At 51.2% G+C, this 17,390-nt stretch overlaps 5 protein-coding genes and 1 non-coding gene across 6 annotated transcripts; 2 read left to right on the top strand and 4 right to left on the bottom strand.

Annotated features, from left to right (window-relative positions):
• Nucleotides 1-3,956: 3,956 nt before the first annotated feature.
• On the bottom strand, nucleotides 3,957-4,196 carry PHYSODRAFT_377523 (hypothetical protein; the record flags this gene model as incomplete). The annotated part of the gene is made up of 1 exon (XM_009526181.1): nucleotides 3,957-4,196. A coding segment is annotated over one exon (240 nt), but the record flags the coding sequence as incomplete, so codon positions are not given.
• A 3,463-nt stretch (nucleotides 4,197-7,659) lies between these two features.
• On the top strand, nucleotides 7,660-8,558 carry PHYSODRAFT_489463 (hypothetical protein; the record flags this gene model as incomplete). Its single annotated transcript, XM_009526180.1, has 4 exons — nucleotides 7,660-7,709; nucleotides 7,754-7,927; nucleotides 7,971-7,980; nucleotides 8,031-8,558. The coding sequence occupies 4 exons, from the start codon at nucleotides 7,660-7,662 to the stop codon at nucleotides 8,556-8,558; spliced, it is 762 nt and encodes a 253-aa protein (XP_009524475.1).
• Nucleotides 8,559-12,430: 3,872 nt separating this feature from the next.
• PHYSODRAFT_496377 (hypothetical protein) lies at nucleotides 12,431-12,895 on the bottom strand (the record flags this gene model as incomplete). The annotated part of the gene is made up of 1 exon (XM_009526179.1): nucleotides 12,431-12,895. A coding segment is annotated over one exon (465 nt), but the record flags the coding sequence as incomplete, so codon positions are not given.
• A 2,127-nt stretch (nucleotides 12,896-15,022) lies between these two features.
• On the top strand, nucleotides 15,023-15,094 carry PHYSODRAFT_t755. Its single transcript has one exon. It is a non-coding gene; the product is annotated as a tRNA-Met (tRNA).
• Nucleotides 15,095-15,594: 500 nt separating this feature from the next.
• On the bottom strand, nucleotides 15,595-16,017 carry PHYSODRAFT_376374 (hypothetical protein; the record flags this gene model as incomplete). Its single annotated transcript, XM_009526178.1, has 1 exon — nucleotides 15,595-16,017. A coding segment is annotated over one exon (423 nt), but the record flags the coding sequence as incomplete, so codon positions are not given.
• Nucleotides 16,018-16,446: 429 nt separating this feature from the next.
• On the bottom strand, nucleotides 16,447-16,881 carry PHYSODRAFT_490187 (hypothetical protein; the record flags this gene model as incomplete). Its single annotated transcript, XM_009526177.1, has 1 exon — nucleotides 16,447-16,881. One exon carries the CDS (start codon nucleotides 16,879-16,881, stop codon nucleotides 16,447-16,449), a length of 435 nt encoding a protein of 144 aa, XP_009524472.1.
• Between the last annotated feature and the right edge of the window lie 509 nt (nucleotides 16,882-17,390).

Below are 17,390 nucleotides of genomic sequence, written 5' to 3'. Positions count from 1 at the left end.
CGGGGCGTCCTTGAGATCCTGATGCAGAGTCTTGACATTTTCCAGCAGCGAAGGCCTCGATCATGCCCTGACAAGGGGTTCAGATCAGGCGCTATTAGTGGAGTTGTCGATACCACAGCAATTATACACACTCGTGCTGCACGTAGTTGTGGCACGATTGGGCCTTATCTAGCTACTGCCTGCATAAAAATCACCCCTACAGCACCAGCACTTCCAACGCATCGCATTCTACAGTACAACTGCCAAGTTTCGCCATTATTCATGGGAGTACCTGAAGACTCAAGCGCATGTTGCTGCTCCTTCTTGTCATTATGCGAGCATCCAGTTCATGCCCGTTCTCCTGTTCAGCAAATTATAAAATGGCATTAAGCGAGCCGGCCCAGCTCGGATCAGGAAAATCATGGCCTATACCTCCATCTAAAGGCTTTCTGGCCTATACCTTTACTCTTTGTCCCCTATACCTTTACTCGTTGTCCCCTCAGGGGACTCGCCTGAGTTATGTGTCCAACACGAGTTAATCCGCATACAAATGCTTAGATAAATCGACCCGATACAACAGTAAGTCATTTGAATGCATACAAAAATTAAGATATCTGATTTCAATACAAAACCAAGTAAATAATTCTGGCGATACCGGTATCTGGCATCAAACAGGTAGTAACGACAGTTCTTACGAACAGCGAACTCGCAGTATCGTAGATCCGTGGCCTAGCAGAGAGCCACGCGTTTAGCAGTCAGTTCGGAATCCTAACAATCAATCAGAAAGTCGTTATCCGACCGTAGATCACGCTTATTCGCTAAGTACGAATCCCTCTAAATACGAATTGCTGCCGAGCGAAGCGAAGGCGACCCCACTATACGATATTGCGGGGCCGCAGGACCCGCCCCGGCCTCTGTAGTACTAACCTGACATTGAGAGTAGTGCAGCAAGCCGACGAGGCGAGCGGAACGGGTCCACTACTGCTGTAGCGAAGCGTAGGCAGCCTGTTCCAATAGCGGAGCGAGTATAGTGAGCGAAGCGCCAGCTAACCACAAAACTACCGCCGCGTAGCGGCGGCGCTCGGCTAGCCCACAACAACTAATAGAGAGACCGTCCAGTGTGTGTGTAATTCCGTCCGTCACACCCTGTCCACTTTAAAGGTGGTCCACATAATCGTACTGCCGTGGACGCCAAAGGCGGTCCCATTACAAGCTGCCGAGCGCAGCGAAGGCGGCACCCGCGTGTGTTATAGCGGACCGCAGGGCCCACCCTACAATTATGTTCTAATAACACGGCGAGTAGTGCAGCGAGCCGACGAGACGTGTGGAACGGGGGCGATTACGTCACCCCGGCGCGACGCTTGGCCTAATACTTTTTGGAACACCAGCTATTAATTAAAATGGACCCACCGAGTAGTAGCAGCTATCGCTGGGGTCGGGCACCGTATAATAGCGCTGTAGCGAGGTTTGCTTCATATAAACACATGCTACGATAATTGGTATGGTAGTGAGCGATAGTAGCGCATATGGCAGCGATAGCGGTGGAGAGTAACCGATAGAAGCGCATAGTAAAGGATAGAAGCGCACAGTAAGCGACAGCAGTGCGCGTACATATAGTGGAAGGCGTCCACTGACACGCATAGCATATTTTTACTGTAATTATTTAGGAATGTTCATACTTAAGTATTATAGCTACAGCGGCGCTCTGTGTTCATCTTGGGGGAATATTTAGCTGCACTTGGTTGAACGTGTTTCGTATCTTTTTTTAAGGCACAGTATGTAGCGGTAGGTTAATGCGCTATTGGGGTAGTAGATATTCTGACATTCACTGACCTGGAGCTTTTTATTATAGCAGAAATTCCTTCTCTAACCATGTTATTGGACCGATACACATGCAGGAAACGGAATTAGCATAGCGCAAACGCATAGTTACGGGGTAAGAACTTCTTACTTTCAATCCCTTAGCTACTGTAGCGATAGGTAAACCTACCATGCTACTTACTGTAGTACAATAGCAATGTTGGCTCAATACAAACACATAGTAAGCCATAGAAGCGTATAGATAGTTATAGCAGCACGTAGTCAGCGATAGAACGGCATAGTTACGCGCTAGCAGTACGTAGTAAGCGATATGAACGTGATAGCAGCACGTAGAAAGCTATAGGAGCACGTAGTAAGCGATAGCATCAACGTTGTAAGTGATTGCAGTGCGAGTAAACGTAGCGGAAGGCGTGCACAAGATTATTATTAACATGAGCATCATATTTTTACTGTAATACTTTAGGGATGGATACATTATAGCTACAGCGGCGCTCTGCGTTTATCTGGGGGGGGGGGGTATTTAGCTACACTTGCTTAAACGCGTTTCGTATATCTTTAAGGTGCAATGCGTAGCGTTAGGAGAATGGGTTAGTGGGGTAGTAGATAATATTCACTGAGTGGAAGCCTTTTATTATAGTTTACGCTGGGATTCCTTTTCTAACCGTGTTATGGGGCGGATATACACGCAGGAAACCGAATTAACAAAGGGCAAACGTGACTTTACAACTATATAGTTACGAGTGCGAACTCTCTATATCTTACCTACTGTAATGCAGGTGGTACACTAAAATGGTAATGTTCGCCGCGTAGTAGAATAATACCACGTCTAAAACAATGAGTTTTGAAGTAGACCACGCAGTAGTTAGCGCAGCCCACAGCTACGTTTGGCAGAACATACGAAATACTAAAACGATGATGTATACTCGGTATTTATATAAGATCACAAGCACTTAATGTAATGCTAAGTACAGGAAGAGCGAAGCCCATACTTTGATTGTTGCTGGGGCTTATAGTCCAATGTAGAATGAAGGTATTATAGCCTACGAACTAAAAACAATGAGCTACGGTGGAATGATAAACTGAATAAACAACACGTAAAACATAGACTTATGTGAGCACACATAAGATACCAACACCAGATCGATCTACCCTACCATGGTATATTGCTCATGTTTATTTCTATTAAACTCACAGTAAACGCAGATTGTGAGATATGTACTGTGCGGTACTTTGTAATTAGGGTTAAATAGTTGCGACGGGAGCACAGGACCGTACAATAGAGAATGTTTAACATTGCGACATGCAACTACTTATAGACACCCTGATGTAGGTCTAACGGTGGAATATTTATTAAGCTGATACCAGAAACGTCACTCTAATGATAGTACTTTCAACCATTTTTTTTACCTACACACAACGAAATAAAAGCCCACCGGAGCGAAGTGGAGGTGGGCGGCCCCAACTACTACGATTAACCACAAAACCTTCCGCCGCGTAGCGGCGGCGCTCGGCCAGTCCTAAGAATCAATGAGAACGACGCCGTCCGTCGGTCACAGAAATCGTCACGCTTATTCACTAAGTACGAATTACACTAAGTACGAGTAGCTGCCGAGCGTAGCGAAGGCGACCCCACCATAATTGGGACGATGCTGCTACCACCGAATTTAGACGGCCATTATTTGATCATTTAGGGTGCGCCGCTGTTCCTCAAAAACACGTGTCGAAATGTTAAGGGGAAAACCATTTTTTCTTCGTTTTTGTGTATGCAAAATACACCATTGACCTTCAGTCTTTTCAGAACGATTCTAAATTTGGGAATCGTGGGACTTAGCGGCTTTTCGCGATTATCGAGTTAAATTTTGGTACAGTATTTTCGGTTACACCAAATTTAATACCAAAATCAAAAGACAAGTATATTGAAGTTGAGGTGACCCTCTCAAGCGCATTGGGCTGCCCTTTACCCATGAAAGCAAGAGCTTTGTGCAGGCAGCGCAGCCGCAGGTAGGGCGGCAATCTGTACATGCAGTCGTCCCGCGAAGAGTTGCACAGCAGCATCTCCAATACTACAACGCCCTCAATCAGCAAACGCACGCTTTTCTGAATGACCGCGTTGTTGCTTCGACTATGAGGAGGACCTTCTTCATGTCCTTGATGAGCGTCTTATCAACTAGAAAGGCTACCCCGTTTCGGTCGATGTGAATGGTCCCAATGACGCGTTTGTTCTTCGGGTTGCCGGCCCCAAATTCTGCTGTAGTCATGCGTGTTTGTTCAGGCAACGCGAAGTCGTGATAGCTCAGACTAGCGATGTCTATGTCCGGGTACGCGTCGCACAAAACCAACAGCGACACCAGGATCGACGTCGTATGCTGCCACAGGTTCTCACAAAAGACCAGCAGCTGATGGTCATTCACGCATTCATTAGGCACACGATTCACACTAAGGTTGAGCGTTCCTACGTATGCCGTGTGCTCAATCTGCAATACACAACATATTTTGTCAGTTTTGGTAGATCTTCAGGTGAAATGCTGTGGCTTGTTCCTTACCTTGGTGATTGTGCATGCGTCCGTGAACGGCTCTCGCAGGTCTGCAACACGCCACTCCACCTCGCCAATCCACTTGGTCGTGGCCATCACTAATGCGAATCTCTGACGCGCCTCGCGGATGCTCGCCATATCGCCCAGGTGGTCGAACGTTGCGAAGCCGCAGTCGGGTCAGTAGGCAAGAAGATCGATCTTTTGCTTCATCAACGGACAGCGGGCCAGCGACCTCAACTTAAGGCAATTCAAGCGCCTCAACGATCACCTACGAGTGAAATAGAGAGTAGGGGGCGTCTAGCAAACCAGCAACATCATCAAATGAAGCCACGGCCTCCACTTTTCGTTTACGGTACTTAGCTGCCAGCTCCAGTGAGACTTCACGATCCTGCTTGGCTTGGGTTCGCTTCCGGTGGGCCTTGGTCATTCCGTTGATCACAGGACGCTCCGCAAATGCCCACGCGACTGCCTTCCTGCGTTCCTTCGGCAGCTCTTGTGGCTCGGTAGATATTTGTGTGGCTTCGGTAGATTCCTGTGACAACGTTTGGGCGAAGTTGCCAACCTCACCTGCAAAAGTCGGCTTCTCCGGCAGTTGCAGGCTCTCCAGCAGCGGCAACATCGACTCCAGCTCCAGAATTGCAGGGCTCCTCCTCACTTCTTCCTTCTCAACCGTTGTCTTCAACTTTGATGGTAGATCCACCAGCTGCGACAGCCACCTGAGAAAGCCCCGTGAGTACAGGTTTTTCGCGCTTTGCCAAGGCCACTACGTTGCCGGAGTTGGGCGCTGAGTAGAAATCCTGAAGCCACGTCAGCGCGACCCGAAATGTCGGCGTCGACTGAAGAGCCATTTGTTCAATGATCTTCTGTGATATCTCCTTGGCCTCGACGTACACTGAAGCGCCTGGCAGTGCTCGTGTCTTTGGACGCGACAGATAGATGCCTTGATTCAAACCACCACACGGAAGCTCGCTTGAATCGATATTGTTTTCTGAGCTCTGAACAATCCACTGTGTAGGAAAACTCTGTATTGGGGGGAGTGCTGTTTCGAAGTTGCCTGTATTCCGGACGTATGTATATTCGAAAACTGCTGAAACGTCTGGGCCTGGAAGTCATTGAACGCGTCGTGGAATGGCTCTCACGAGTCGAACGTGGAGGGGAAGCCGTAAAATCCCACAGACCTATGTCGCTTCACGCGATGGTCGTAAGTTCGGGATGTGCTTCGGTGAGAGTTCGGTTTGGGTTCGGACCGAAACTCATCACCTTCGTCGCCTTCATCGCCGTCCTCTTCTTCTGCGTGTTCTTCAATCTCGACTTCGCTCTCTTCCTCTGTGGCGTCGCCCTCCTTCCTGCGCCATTCTTCGTCGTCTTCGTCAGCAGTATTTTCACTCTCTTCACCGTCGTATTCGTCAGCACTTTCACTCTCTTCGCCGTCGTCGGCGACATCTTCGTCTGTACCGTCCGCTCAATGTCAAACATCTCGCGTGCGGCACGTGCTTCCCACCGCTTGTACATGATTGGCTTGCGCACATGGGCTCGGCCTTCTTCCCAGCCTCGCTGCGCAGCCTGGCGGTGGAACCCCGGGTGACTTTGTGCCTGCCGTCCATCGCAAGCCGAATCTCCTGCTCGTCGCGGCGTGCGCGCGCCACGTTCGCAGCCAATGCGCTTCCAGCACACCGCGATTGTACACTAGCAGCGGGGGGGGGGGGGGGGGAGATCGCGCAGCGTCCTGCCCGTTTCATGCCGAAGTTCGCGCTGGCGCTGTCGACTCCGACTCCGCTCCGACTCAGCACTGTCGCGCTGCGCACGCGTCACATGGGCGTCTTCGGACCTGGAGGGCGCTTCGACGAGCCAGGCTAATAGACGCAAATGTCAGTAACACATATTCCTTACCCATGACTCGCATGTAAGCGTACCGTGCCAGTTGTGCGCGCCATTGTTGTGCAGGGGCCTTGACTCTTGGTTCTTTCCCTCAACGGGGCCGATCGACGAATGCCATCCAAAACGGGAGGCGGGGAGGCGCTCGTACTTTTTGAAAAATCAGCGCCACCTACAGTAAGGTAATTTATTGTCGCCCTCTCCTGACAAGTTCAACCCGAACCTCGAAAACTGGCTATATCTGGTCTACCAAACCTTCACAGTGTTGCGAGGTTAACGGAGAGACTAGGAGGAGAGGAGTATGGAGGAGTCGTCAAAAGACGAAGTAAGTTAGATTAGAGATGGCGCACTGCCAGCAGCAGAGTTTAGATGGTTGGTTCTAGCAAAACTACACTGGTACAGACTATACAGCATAGTTACTCCTTGAGTAACAGCTTTGAAGGGACCTTTTGTATCAGATCATCCGCTTCCAGAGGTAGATGGTACGATGTGCCACTATGTAAAGGGTGCAAACATTGACAGCCTCCCTGCAGCTTTGCATATGATTGGCACATACCCGAAGTCATGCAATATTACAGGTCTCTGGAGAATCTCGTTGCAAACGCCTCAGTCTTCAAAGAGTCGTCTACCAAGGAAGCCCCTGAGCTAGCTGCTCCGACTTAACCCACTCAGCCCTGCTGTGTTGGGAAGAAGGACTTCACGGGCAGGCCATGGCGACACTCTCGAAGACAGCGCAGCCAGCAGCACTGGTGCCGGGCACGCCGTCCTCAGCGCCGAAAGGCCTGGAGAAAAGGAAGCTCGGCACTGCAGCCAAGATTCGAGAGCGCAAGCGGAAGCGGGCAGCTGCTCGCAAGGAGAACCAAGGTGCTGGTGCCAAGTCCAGCGTGGAGGCAGCGACCACGGCGACCGGAGGGTGTGAGGCCGCCGGGGCCGGGGTGAAGAAGGCCGCGGGGGCAAGGAGAAGAAGCTGAAGAAGGCCGCTGGAGCCAAGGCGAGGAAGGCTGTTGGTGGGCCGCTCGCAGAGGCCCTCCAAGCAGCCATGGTCGAGGCTGCTGCAGAGTCTTTGGAGACAGCGCCCGCAGCAAGCCGTGTTGCGCCGTGCGGCTCGCGCAGTGGCGCTGGAGCGCCGGCTAGTACGTCGAGGGAGCATGTAGCCGCTGCCACGGCACATTGTTCTCGTGGCATTATACCGGGGGACCTTAGTGACATGGGTTCAACATCATTTTGACGGAACTTGCAAGCCGCGCTGTCGATGGAGGCGTGCATCACCCGGAGGTCAAGAGGGCTGCTGGAAGGACTGACAAGGTGTCTCGTAGAGCCCAGACTGCTGCAACCGACCAGCGTGTCACGGCACGTACGCATGTACCTCGTGCCACCGAACACGATGCAGCCACCGAATGTGAAGATATAGTCATCAAACTGGGCACTTCTGACACCGATGAATCGTCAGATGGTGACGTGTATTACCCAATATACGGTAAGTATTACAGCAGCAAGCAGGTGACGGTAACAGCGGACTATGCAACTACGAAAACGACCTGGAGGGTGGCCCTTATCAACGACCGTCGCAATTCTCCTCGTGGTCCAGAGTACCGTGTGCTTTGGCTCAGCCGTCTGCTCGTCAACCGCCGCTACTATCAACGCGCTTGGGAGCCTCTTCAGCAGCTTTTGGACGATGGCTTCGCCAACGAGGTGGACCTCGTGGATCACTGGAAGGAGTCCGGCGAGGAGAAGTTCAAGGACTTCTGGCCCAAGGACGAGTTCGGCAAGCGTGCAATTGGTGCTGACGCTCGTGGCCTGTGCATGTTCAATGCACTGAAGCGTGCGGCCGAGCTTGCTGGACGCCCGGACATCGTCACGCAAGATGATATCGACACGTTTGTGGCTGATGAACTCCGAGAGCATGGAGTGGACCTCACAGTGGGCACTTCGTGGAAGGTGGTGCTACGGTTCCTGCGCCACCTGAGGGATGCTGGCCGGGATTTCATCGTCAAGGCCATCGACAAGGACAACTTCACTATTGCTGGACGGCGTGGAGCACGTGTGCTGGAGGAAGTGCCTCTCTACAACGGACTTTACTTCGTTGTTGCCTACAACCACAGTCTAGTGGGGCACGCGTTCGTGCTAAGCGTCCAAGGGAAGAAGGGCAAGGTTCAGCGCATCTACGACTTGAAGGGGCCCAAGCCAGTGGCGTCGGCGATGGACTGGATTACCTTCGTGGCCTGTATTCGACCTTTCATTGACTTTAAGAAAAAGTACGTAATTAGGAACCACGTTTGCCTTATCGAAAATACATTTTCCAGTAAAAACAAATTGTGTCTGCATGGATATGGGGAGTCATATGCCTAGTATAATTCGGTACAAAACCAGGGAAACCTCAGTGAGGAGAAAACCTTTGAGCGAACAAAGATAAAACCCAGTGGGAAAAAAACTAAAGGAACGCAATTGAGTAGGCACGCTTCATGCATTAGTGTTATTCTCGTACACTATACGGAATGGCTAATTAAGCGTCAAGGGATCCCATCCTGAGCTTTGCCCTTAGTTCTCTAAACTGATGCTTGTCTAAAGCTTTAGTAAATATATCAGCAACCATAGTTTTGGTATTGCAGTAGGCGACGGAGAACTCGTGTCGCTCGACTTTTTCCTGCACAAAACAGTATCGGACATGAATGTGCTTCGACCTCCCGTGTAGTTCTGGGTTATAGCAGATCTTAATGCAGCTTTGGTTGTCCTCATGAATAACATTGGCTTGCGTTGTGCCAAAACCTAACTCTTTGAGGAGCAGTTTGAGGAAAATCATCTCTTGCATGCAGTGACACAGAGCGATGTACTCTGCCTCTGTTGTAGAGAGAACCACTGTGTGGTGTTTGCGCAAAAGCCATGGGATAGGACTGTTCGCAAGCATAGTCACATATCCACCGACAGACCGTCTCGTGTCGGGGCAGTTGGCATAATCAGAGTCGCTGTAAGCTGTCAGCTTGTCGCCCAGGTTCTCGGGTGTGACATCGAGAAATCCACCAAGGAGAAGGCCGTAGCCCTTAGTCCCTAATAGATATTTCAGACCTCTAACTACTGCTTTCCAGTGCTCCATTCCCGGATTAGCTAGGAATTGGCTGACCTCACGCATGTAGAATGCCAGGTCGGGTCTCGTGCCTACCATGAGATACATGATACTACCAACGGCTTCGCGATACGGAATATCTTTCATCGCATCTTTCTCTGCCTCACTACTAGGCTGGCTGCTTACGGAGAGTTTAACGTTCCGCTCTGCTGGGGTTGCTATAGGGTACGGAATGTAGTCGCTGAAGCGGTCAAGGACCTTCGTAGCGTATTTGTGTTGGTGGATAAAGATCGTTCGGTCCTTACGGTCACGTTTAATCGACCAGCGGAGTAAGTACTTCACCTCCCCTAAATCTGTCATGGAGAACCACTTTTTCAGGGCGGATTTCAACTCGATTACGAGGGCTGTTGTAGGCGCAATGATCAGGAGGTCGTCAACATACACAGCAATGTAGCATGTAACACTATCAACCGTGCGTTTGAACCCACAGCTATCCATAATGAGTTTGTGGAACCCTAGGCTTTCAAGGAAGGCAGACAACGTATTGTACCATACACGGGGAGCTTGTTTCAATCCGTACAGGCTCTTTAGGAGTTTGCACACGAGGTGCTCCTTACCGGGGACTTTAAAACCTTCCGGCTGAGCCATGTAGATCTCCTCCTCTAGCAAACCATTGCGAAATGCTGTCTTTACGTCCATTTGGTGGATTTCAAGATCAAGCAACGCTGCAATGGTCAGAAGGAGTCTGAGTACCTCCATCCTGATAGCAAATCTCGTTGTAATCAATGCCATGTTCCTGAAGGAATCCTTTGATCACTAGACGCGCTTTGAAGCGGTCAATTTCGCCTGTGCCGGTATATTTCACTACAAAGACCCTTCGGCAGGTTAAAACCTTCCTTCCTTTCGGAGGGGGTACCAGAACCCAAGTTTGGTTGTCCATGTGGTACTTGTATTCTGCTTTAGCTGCTTTACGCCACCGATTAGCGTGAGCCGATTTCATAGCCGCTCGATACGTGGTGGGTTCGGTTACATACCGAATAGCTAACAATGTATAGAGCAGCTTTCTACGTTGCTCTTGCTCCTGTAAATCTTCCTCAGAATTGAGGGTTACTTCCGTGTCATCGGTCATGACACGGGGACGCTTAGGAGCAGGAGGCGATAGAGTTTCAGAGGATGTCTCTGTTCGGAACGAGTAATGCATCTGTGTCCTGTCGAGCGCCTCCCTAAGGGGTGGTAGCTGACGCTTAGCTGCAGGTGATGTCGTTGCAGGTACAGGCTCAATCGATTCCGTGGGGACACGCTGATCTGACTCGATCGCAGGCTGTTCTGGTGTTTCCGTCAGGTTAGCCAGGGAAGGATACTCGTCTTCCTTAAATATGACATCTCGGCTGTAGACAATGGCATGGGAGTTGAGATCCATTAAGCGATAGCCCTTGTTGTGGTCGGGGACGCCTAGATACATGCACAGCCGTGCTCGAGCATCGAGCTTGTCGCGGTATTGCTCTGTAATATGAACGTACGCGCTACACCCAAACACCTTCATGTACTGCATGGATGGAATGCGGTTGTACCAGAGCCCATAGGGTGTACGGCCGTTAGTCTTTGAGCTAGGGGTCATGTTGATCAAGGTCGTAACATGACAGACACACTCTGCCCAGAGTTGCTTCGGGAGTTTACCGTCAAGCAGTAGGGCCCTTACCCGTTCCATGATAGTTCTCATGCGACGTTCCGCAACTCCGTTCTGTTGCGGAGTGTACGCGTTTGTGAATTGTGCGTGTGTGCCGTACTTCCTGAAGATTTCACGTCCAAGCTTTTCGTATTCCTTGGCAGTGTCTGCCTGGAGAACCTGGATGTCGTGTTCTTCGATAGCACACGGACGCCACTCAAGCACACTGATGTCGTGTCTAAAGATGTCTAGGGCTTTCGTCCTAAAGTCTTCATAGCATTCATAGAGCTGACTCCGGTTTTTCATTGGATATGTGAACATGAATCGAGAATAATCATCGATAAAGATCACGAAGTAACGGCAACAAGTAAGGCTAGACACAGGTAAAGGACCACAAATGTCTGTATGAACCTTTTCCAATGGTGCTGTGGCACGGTCAACTACTCTATTCGAATAGAAGGGCGAGCGGTAAGACTTTGCTAGCGTGCATGCCGTACAGAAGAACGGCTCCTTCGGGTTTACAGACGCAGTGCCGTCGAGTCCACGGATGGCTTGGCTTCTAGATAGATCATGCAAGATGCGAACGTTAGGATGTCCAAGACGTTTGTGTAAAAGCAGAAGAGAGCGTTGCTTACCCGACGTGGCAATGAGTGCCGATGCGCTCACCGCAGGTTTGGCCTGGAACTGATACAGATCCGTGTTCATCGCCATTGGCGCCTTGATACTGAAGCGTTCATCAGTCTGCATGGCACACTTCTTGCGATCGAAGCTGAAGCGAAAGTCGTGCTTCACGGCAGCCGAGACTGAGAGTAAGCTGAAGTGCAGCTGTGGGGCGTAGAGGACGCCGTGAAGGATGAGCGTCTTCATGTTGCCTTTGGAGTCGATGACTTCCACCTCAACACGTCCAATACCCTCAATCGGGATTTGATTCTTTCCGCCGACGGTGACGGAACCACCACTGGCAGAGATGTTCGAGAACCACTGGGCTTCATGCGTCACATGACGCGTAAATCCAGAATCAATGGTCCACGTGGTGTCCATATCAACGTTGGCTTGAGCCGTGAGACTCAGAGGCGGGTTGATGGCGGTGGCTACAGCAATCAGGCCGGCCTCGCGGCGTTCTTGGCGAAACACCTTACGACGGTTGCCATCGGCTTCATCATCGTCGTCCTGGCGGCGTTTGCATTCGCGGGACTTGCTCCGACGGTAGTCCTCATCATCAGAGCTTTCTTGGCGGTTTTGGCGCTGTCGATTCTCGCCACGATTGCCGTTGTTGTTGCCACCAGCGCTGTTTCCATTGCGCTTGTTCTTGCCCTTGTTCTTCGGGTACTCACGCTTTAAGTTGCCTTTGAACACACAGTTCGCAGGCAGTACAGCACCGGCCTTCACGTGTCCAGTCCGCATGTCCTTCTGTAGGCTCCTGCAGTGACGGATAGTGTGGCGCGGGCGGTCACAGTACGAGCAGGTATTGTTGTAGCTGTTGCCATAGGTGGGCGGAGTGATTGTAGGTCCAGCCGCAACCAGGGCACGCTCGCTCTTGGTCGCTGTCATCTCCGGTGTGCCCTTCGCCAATGTATAGCGCTCTTGGGCTTGGAGGTCGCGCACCTTGCCCTCAATACTCTGCTTGAGGTCCTTATACGGGATGTACTTCCGTTGGTCCTTCCAAACGCGGAGATCATCCTTCCACGACTTGGGCATGGAGTGGAACAGGTAGATTGACTTCTGTCCCTCCGTCATCACCGATTCGGTGGCTTCCGACGCGGCTTTCATCGCGGTCTCAAGCTTAACGAAGAACTCTGAGAGATCAGAGCCCTCCTCGTACTTGATCTCCATCAGGTAGTGCTGGATGAAGTAGGGGTCGCCGTGGAAGGCAGCACCCTTGTACTTCTCGCAGATGAAGGTGAAGATGTCGTAGGACGTGACGAGATTTTTGACCAGCCGAACGTGCGTGTTGTCCATCGTCTTCATCAGAAATGCCTTGGTCTTGGCTTCCTGGCGACGGCGCTCACGCGGGTTCAAAGGCTTGGTCTTCGGCTTCTTCAACGGCTTGCGCGCTTGTCGGGCATCACGGCGGTTAAACGGCCGGATAACGGGCAGGTCCTTGCGCTTGATCGCAGAGTCCGAGTCACCACTTGAGTCTTCGTCAGAGCCTGATTGGGGCTTGTCATCGGCGTCACTCTCGTCGTAGTCGTCGGCGTCGGAGTCGATCTCAGCCGTCTTTGCCGGCTTGGTCTTCGGCGGGTCGTCGGCGTCGGACATGTCGCTCCCGCTGTCTTCGCTGTCGTCCTCGGAGACACCATCGTAGTCGGGCTTCGTCACGAAGCCAAGTAGATGCTTTCCGTCGAGGGCTGCGCACACGCGAGCCTTCCAGACGTCGAAGTTGTCGGCTCCGACGCGTCTGGGGAAGTCGTCGCTGGAGGCTTGGCTTGAGCTCATAACCTGTTGCGAGGTTAACGGAGAGACTAGGAGGAGAGGAGTATGGAGGAGTCGTCAAAAGACGAAGTAAGTTAGATTAGAGATGGCGCACTGCCAGCAGCAGAGTTTAGATGGTTGGTTCTAGCAAAACTACACTGGTACAGACTATACAGCATAGTTACTCCTTGAGTAACAGCTTTGAAGGGACCTTTTGTATCAGATCATCCGCTTCCAGAGGTAGATGGTACGATGTGCCACTATGTAAAGGGTGCAAACATTGACACACAGGATTCGACTGCAATCACACTGAACGGGAAACACCGTTTTGGTGGTACACTCCTGGCCACAATAATACGGCCACCCCTAAATATTACCATAACTCTGTCAGTTTTGCTTATTATGCGGTGCTGTTTTGACACAAGTAGCAAAACACGGTGCAAAAGGCCTGACATGTGTTAACGCTCGCGTTTTTGCAATCTAACGGGTGGCTCACATACAAAAACCTGTTTTGGCAAGGTGGTCACAACTTACGGCCACCCCATCACAATACAAAATCCTATACTAATTGAATGCTTGTACAGAGTGAAGGTCGGGCAAATGACTTGAGATTTGTATGGGTCTAGTTAGTGAACCCGCTAGTTGGGCTAAATCGCGTCCTAGAGAAGAATGAAGGCATTGGTCATCTTAGCATAAGTTTAAACTACAGCTCCAGTAAATTGCGCGAGACCTCGGGTGATTTTGAGGGAGATCTAGATGCCAACGTAAATCTAAAGTAGCGTCGTGACAACGTCCATATGATTTGTATGGGACGATTTGATCAGGAAGTGACGAGTCGAATCGTACTCGTGTGTGCGGACTGAAGCCTCAATACTTGTTCCAACTTCGGTTAAAATATTATCTACCTTACTTGTTGCTGCTGTAGTCATCCATTGTCCTTTAGTACTGCAGGAAGAAGGGTTTTTCAGGTTCACTAACTAGACCCATACAAATCTCAAGTCATTTGCCCGACCTTCACTCTGTACAAGCATTCAATTAGTATAGGATTTTGTATTGGGATGGGGTGGCCGTAAGTTGTGACCACCTTGCCAAAACAGGTTTTTGTATGTGAGCCACCCGTTAGATTGCAAAAATGCGAGCGTTAACACATGTCAGGCCTTTTGCACCGTATTTTGCTACTTGTGTCAAAACAGCACCGCATAATAAGCAAAACTGACAGAGTTATGGTAATTTTTAGGGGTGGCCGTATTATTGTAGCCAGGAGTGTAAGGTACGGTGCCACTTGTGTGCCTTAATGTAATCCCGCTCACTGTTTTGCTCATAATTTTTATTGGGCAATTAGTTTTGAGATGTAAACGCATATCTGAAGAGAGCGCAATCTCTTCTGTTAGCAGACTGTTTTACTGAGCTCTACAGTAAACGAGAGCTCAATTAGGAGTTGCTGACTATTTGCAAACCCATTCACGGCAGGACCAGTTATCTGCCGCATTTTATCTGTGGTTTTGTAAGGGGGACAAATCTCTTTTTGCTCTCATGACAGCACCGAAACAACCTGTACAAAATGATTTGCACCCATTTGAAATCGTATAAGACAGGATATACGATATCACAATATGGTACACAATATTATGTGATTTGTGTATAAATATAGTATGATTTGTGCTCAGAGGCAGCGCTGCCATAGCTTAGTGGTAAAGTCCTCGGATCATAACCGAGAGGACGGCGGTTCGATTCCACCTGGCAGCATTAACTCAACCAAAACACTAGTGGGCTAACTGTCAGTTAGAGCATTAGGGGGCTGCCACAGAACTGCGAAAGCGACCGACGGCTGCCACCGAGTGAACGGATTGCCCGCCAGTATGCTAAGTACCATGAGTCGGGTTCCCCTTCTGATAACGGTTTGAGATCGTCAAATCTCAAAAACCGGACATCACAGCGGGCCCAGGCATACAGAGGGATATCGTATCACTATAGAAAGTAGGAAATAAACAACAAAAACAATGAAGACAATGTGGTGGAAAATGCCCCAGCAAAAGCTTTTTTCTTTGGTTATACTAAACTATCGCCTCCCACACAACTTTATCCTGCTGGTTTGCCTCACCGTGCTTCGACGCAGACTGGAACTGCAGCTGCACAGGCTCCGGTACCGGAGACGGCACCCTCTTCATCTTCGTCGCCTTCGTTGCCATCGGATGCTTCTTCGTCTTGGCTGCCTTCTTGGGCTTCTTCATCGGTTGTGCCATCGCTTCCAGTGTTTCCTTGGTCAAAAGACGACCGGCGACCGTTGCTGTCTTGCGCACCCGCTTCTTGGACGTCGGTAGCACGAGCACCTCCTTCTGCACGACCTCGATCCGGAGCCACGCTGCCAGCTTCGTAGATGCGGGGGTCCCGTTGCGCCGGAAATTGTCGATGCGCATGTCCATACGAGGCTTGGACGGAGGGAAAAGGCCGCACCCAGCAAACCCCGCTTTGACGTTCTCACCCATCTTGCATCCTACCCATGCTGCGCTTGCCATCCGGATGGCTTCCTCTTTGTCGACCGAATTGCGTCCAGTCTCGCCAACGTAGATCTCGGTTAGGCGGCGTAGCTTCGCCTTGAACGACGAAAACACAGCGACGTCCAGTGGTTGAAGCAGGTGGGTCGCGTTCGAAGGCAGTAACAACAGAAGCACGCCAAGCCGAGCTGCCTCTAAGATGATCTCCACGGAGTAATGACACGAACACCCATCCAGAATCAGGAGAAGAGGTCGCTGCACGTCCTTGGGCACGCTAGCCGAAAAAAAGCGCAGCCACTCAAGAAAGAGAAATCCATTCATGAACCCGGAGCTCGAGGTGGTGACGGCAGCTCCGGGTATGGCGCAGCCATCTAGAACTTCGAGCTTGACTGTCAACCCCGGCAGCACGAAAAGCGGCGGCACCATGCACCCCGACGCGCTGCCACACGCGACCAGCGTGAGGTGAAAATTGAGCGCAACGTCTTGGTGCCAAACGTTCTTGGAGCGCCACGACACGCTTGGAGCCCTTGTTGGTCTGAAACGCTGTTTCGTCCATGTTGAACACGCGAGACGCGTCCAAACGATTCTCGACCACAGCCTTGATCAACGAGCTAAAAACTGCTCGAGATCGCTCTTGGTCACAGCGTTGCGGGCCTTGCATACCGCCTGAGACGTTCGGGTTGCCAGCATCGGGTGTCGCCCCATGAAGCGGCGGTACCACCCGCCACCAACCGTTTGACCAGTGGCCATGGAGCTCATGGTGCCGGCTTTGAAGATGATCTCCTTGCGACTTGCGGGGTGACCGACCAGTTGGCGCCCGACAATCCACTCGACCAAGCATGCCTCCGCTGGTTGCGAGAGCAGCGGAGCCGGGCCATGACGAACAGGTGCGCGGAAGATGCCCATTTTCCCCTTCGCGACCCATTTCGTAAGGGTCCGATACGGAATTGGGGTGCTGTCGCTGACACTGCCGGCGCTGTCGCCGGCGAGGACGCGCTTCACTGCAGAATTGAGGTCTTCGATCTCGTACGCGGGCATTGTCGAGGTGGTCGCTGCGGGGTTGGTGGGTGGTTTGTAGGCTTCAGGAAATAGGAGACTGAGCTCGAACTGGCGGGAAATGTATCTTGTTCGTATACAGTTTGGCGGGTTTTACTGGCTGGTAGCGCTTACAGACTTTTTACCAATGGGGTTCTTTAAAAATACTTACGGCATTCTAATTGGTTGAAGCTAAAGTGGCACGGAACTGGCAGATTGCACGCGACTGGCACCGTACCTTAGCAGCGTGTGCCCCATAATTGCGGGGCCGCAGGACCCGCCCCGGCCTCTGTATTACTAACCTGACATTGAGAGTAGTGCAGCGAGCCGACGAGGCGAGCGGAACGGGTCCGCCACTGCCGTAGCAAAGCGTAGCCAGTCTGCTCCAATAGCGGAGCGAGCATAGCGAGCGAAGCGCCAACTAACTAAAAATCACCGCCGCGTAGCGGCGGCGCTCGGCTAGTACGCCAAGGAATAGACATTCTTCTCCGTTCTCACCTCGGTCTCGCAGT

Source organism: Phytophthora sojae, assembly GCF_000149755.1.
Source record: "Phytophthora sojae unplaced genomic scaffold PHYSOscaffold_3, whole genome shotgun sequence".
Classification (NCBI taxonomy): domain Eukaryota; phylum Oomycota; class Peronosporomycetes; order Peronosporales; family Peronosporaceae; genus Phytophthora; species Phytophthora sojae.
Note: the sequence above shows the minus strand (reverse complement) of the source record. Positions and strands in the feature narration are given on the sequence as shown.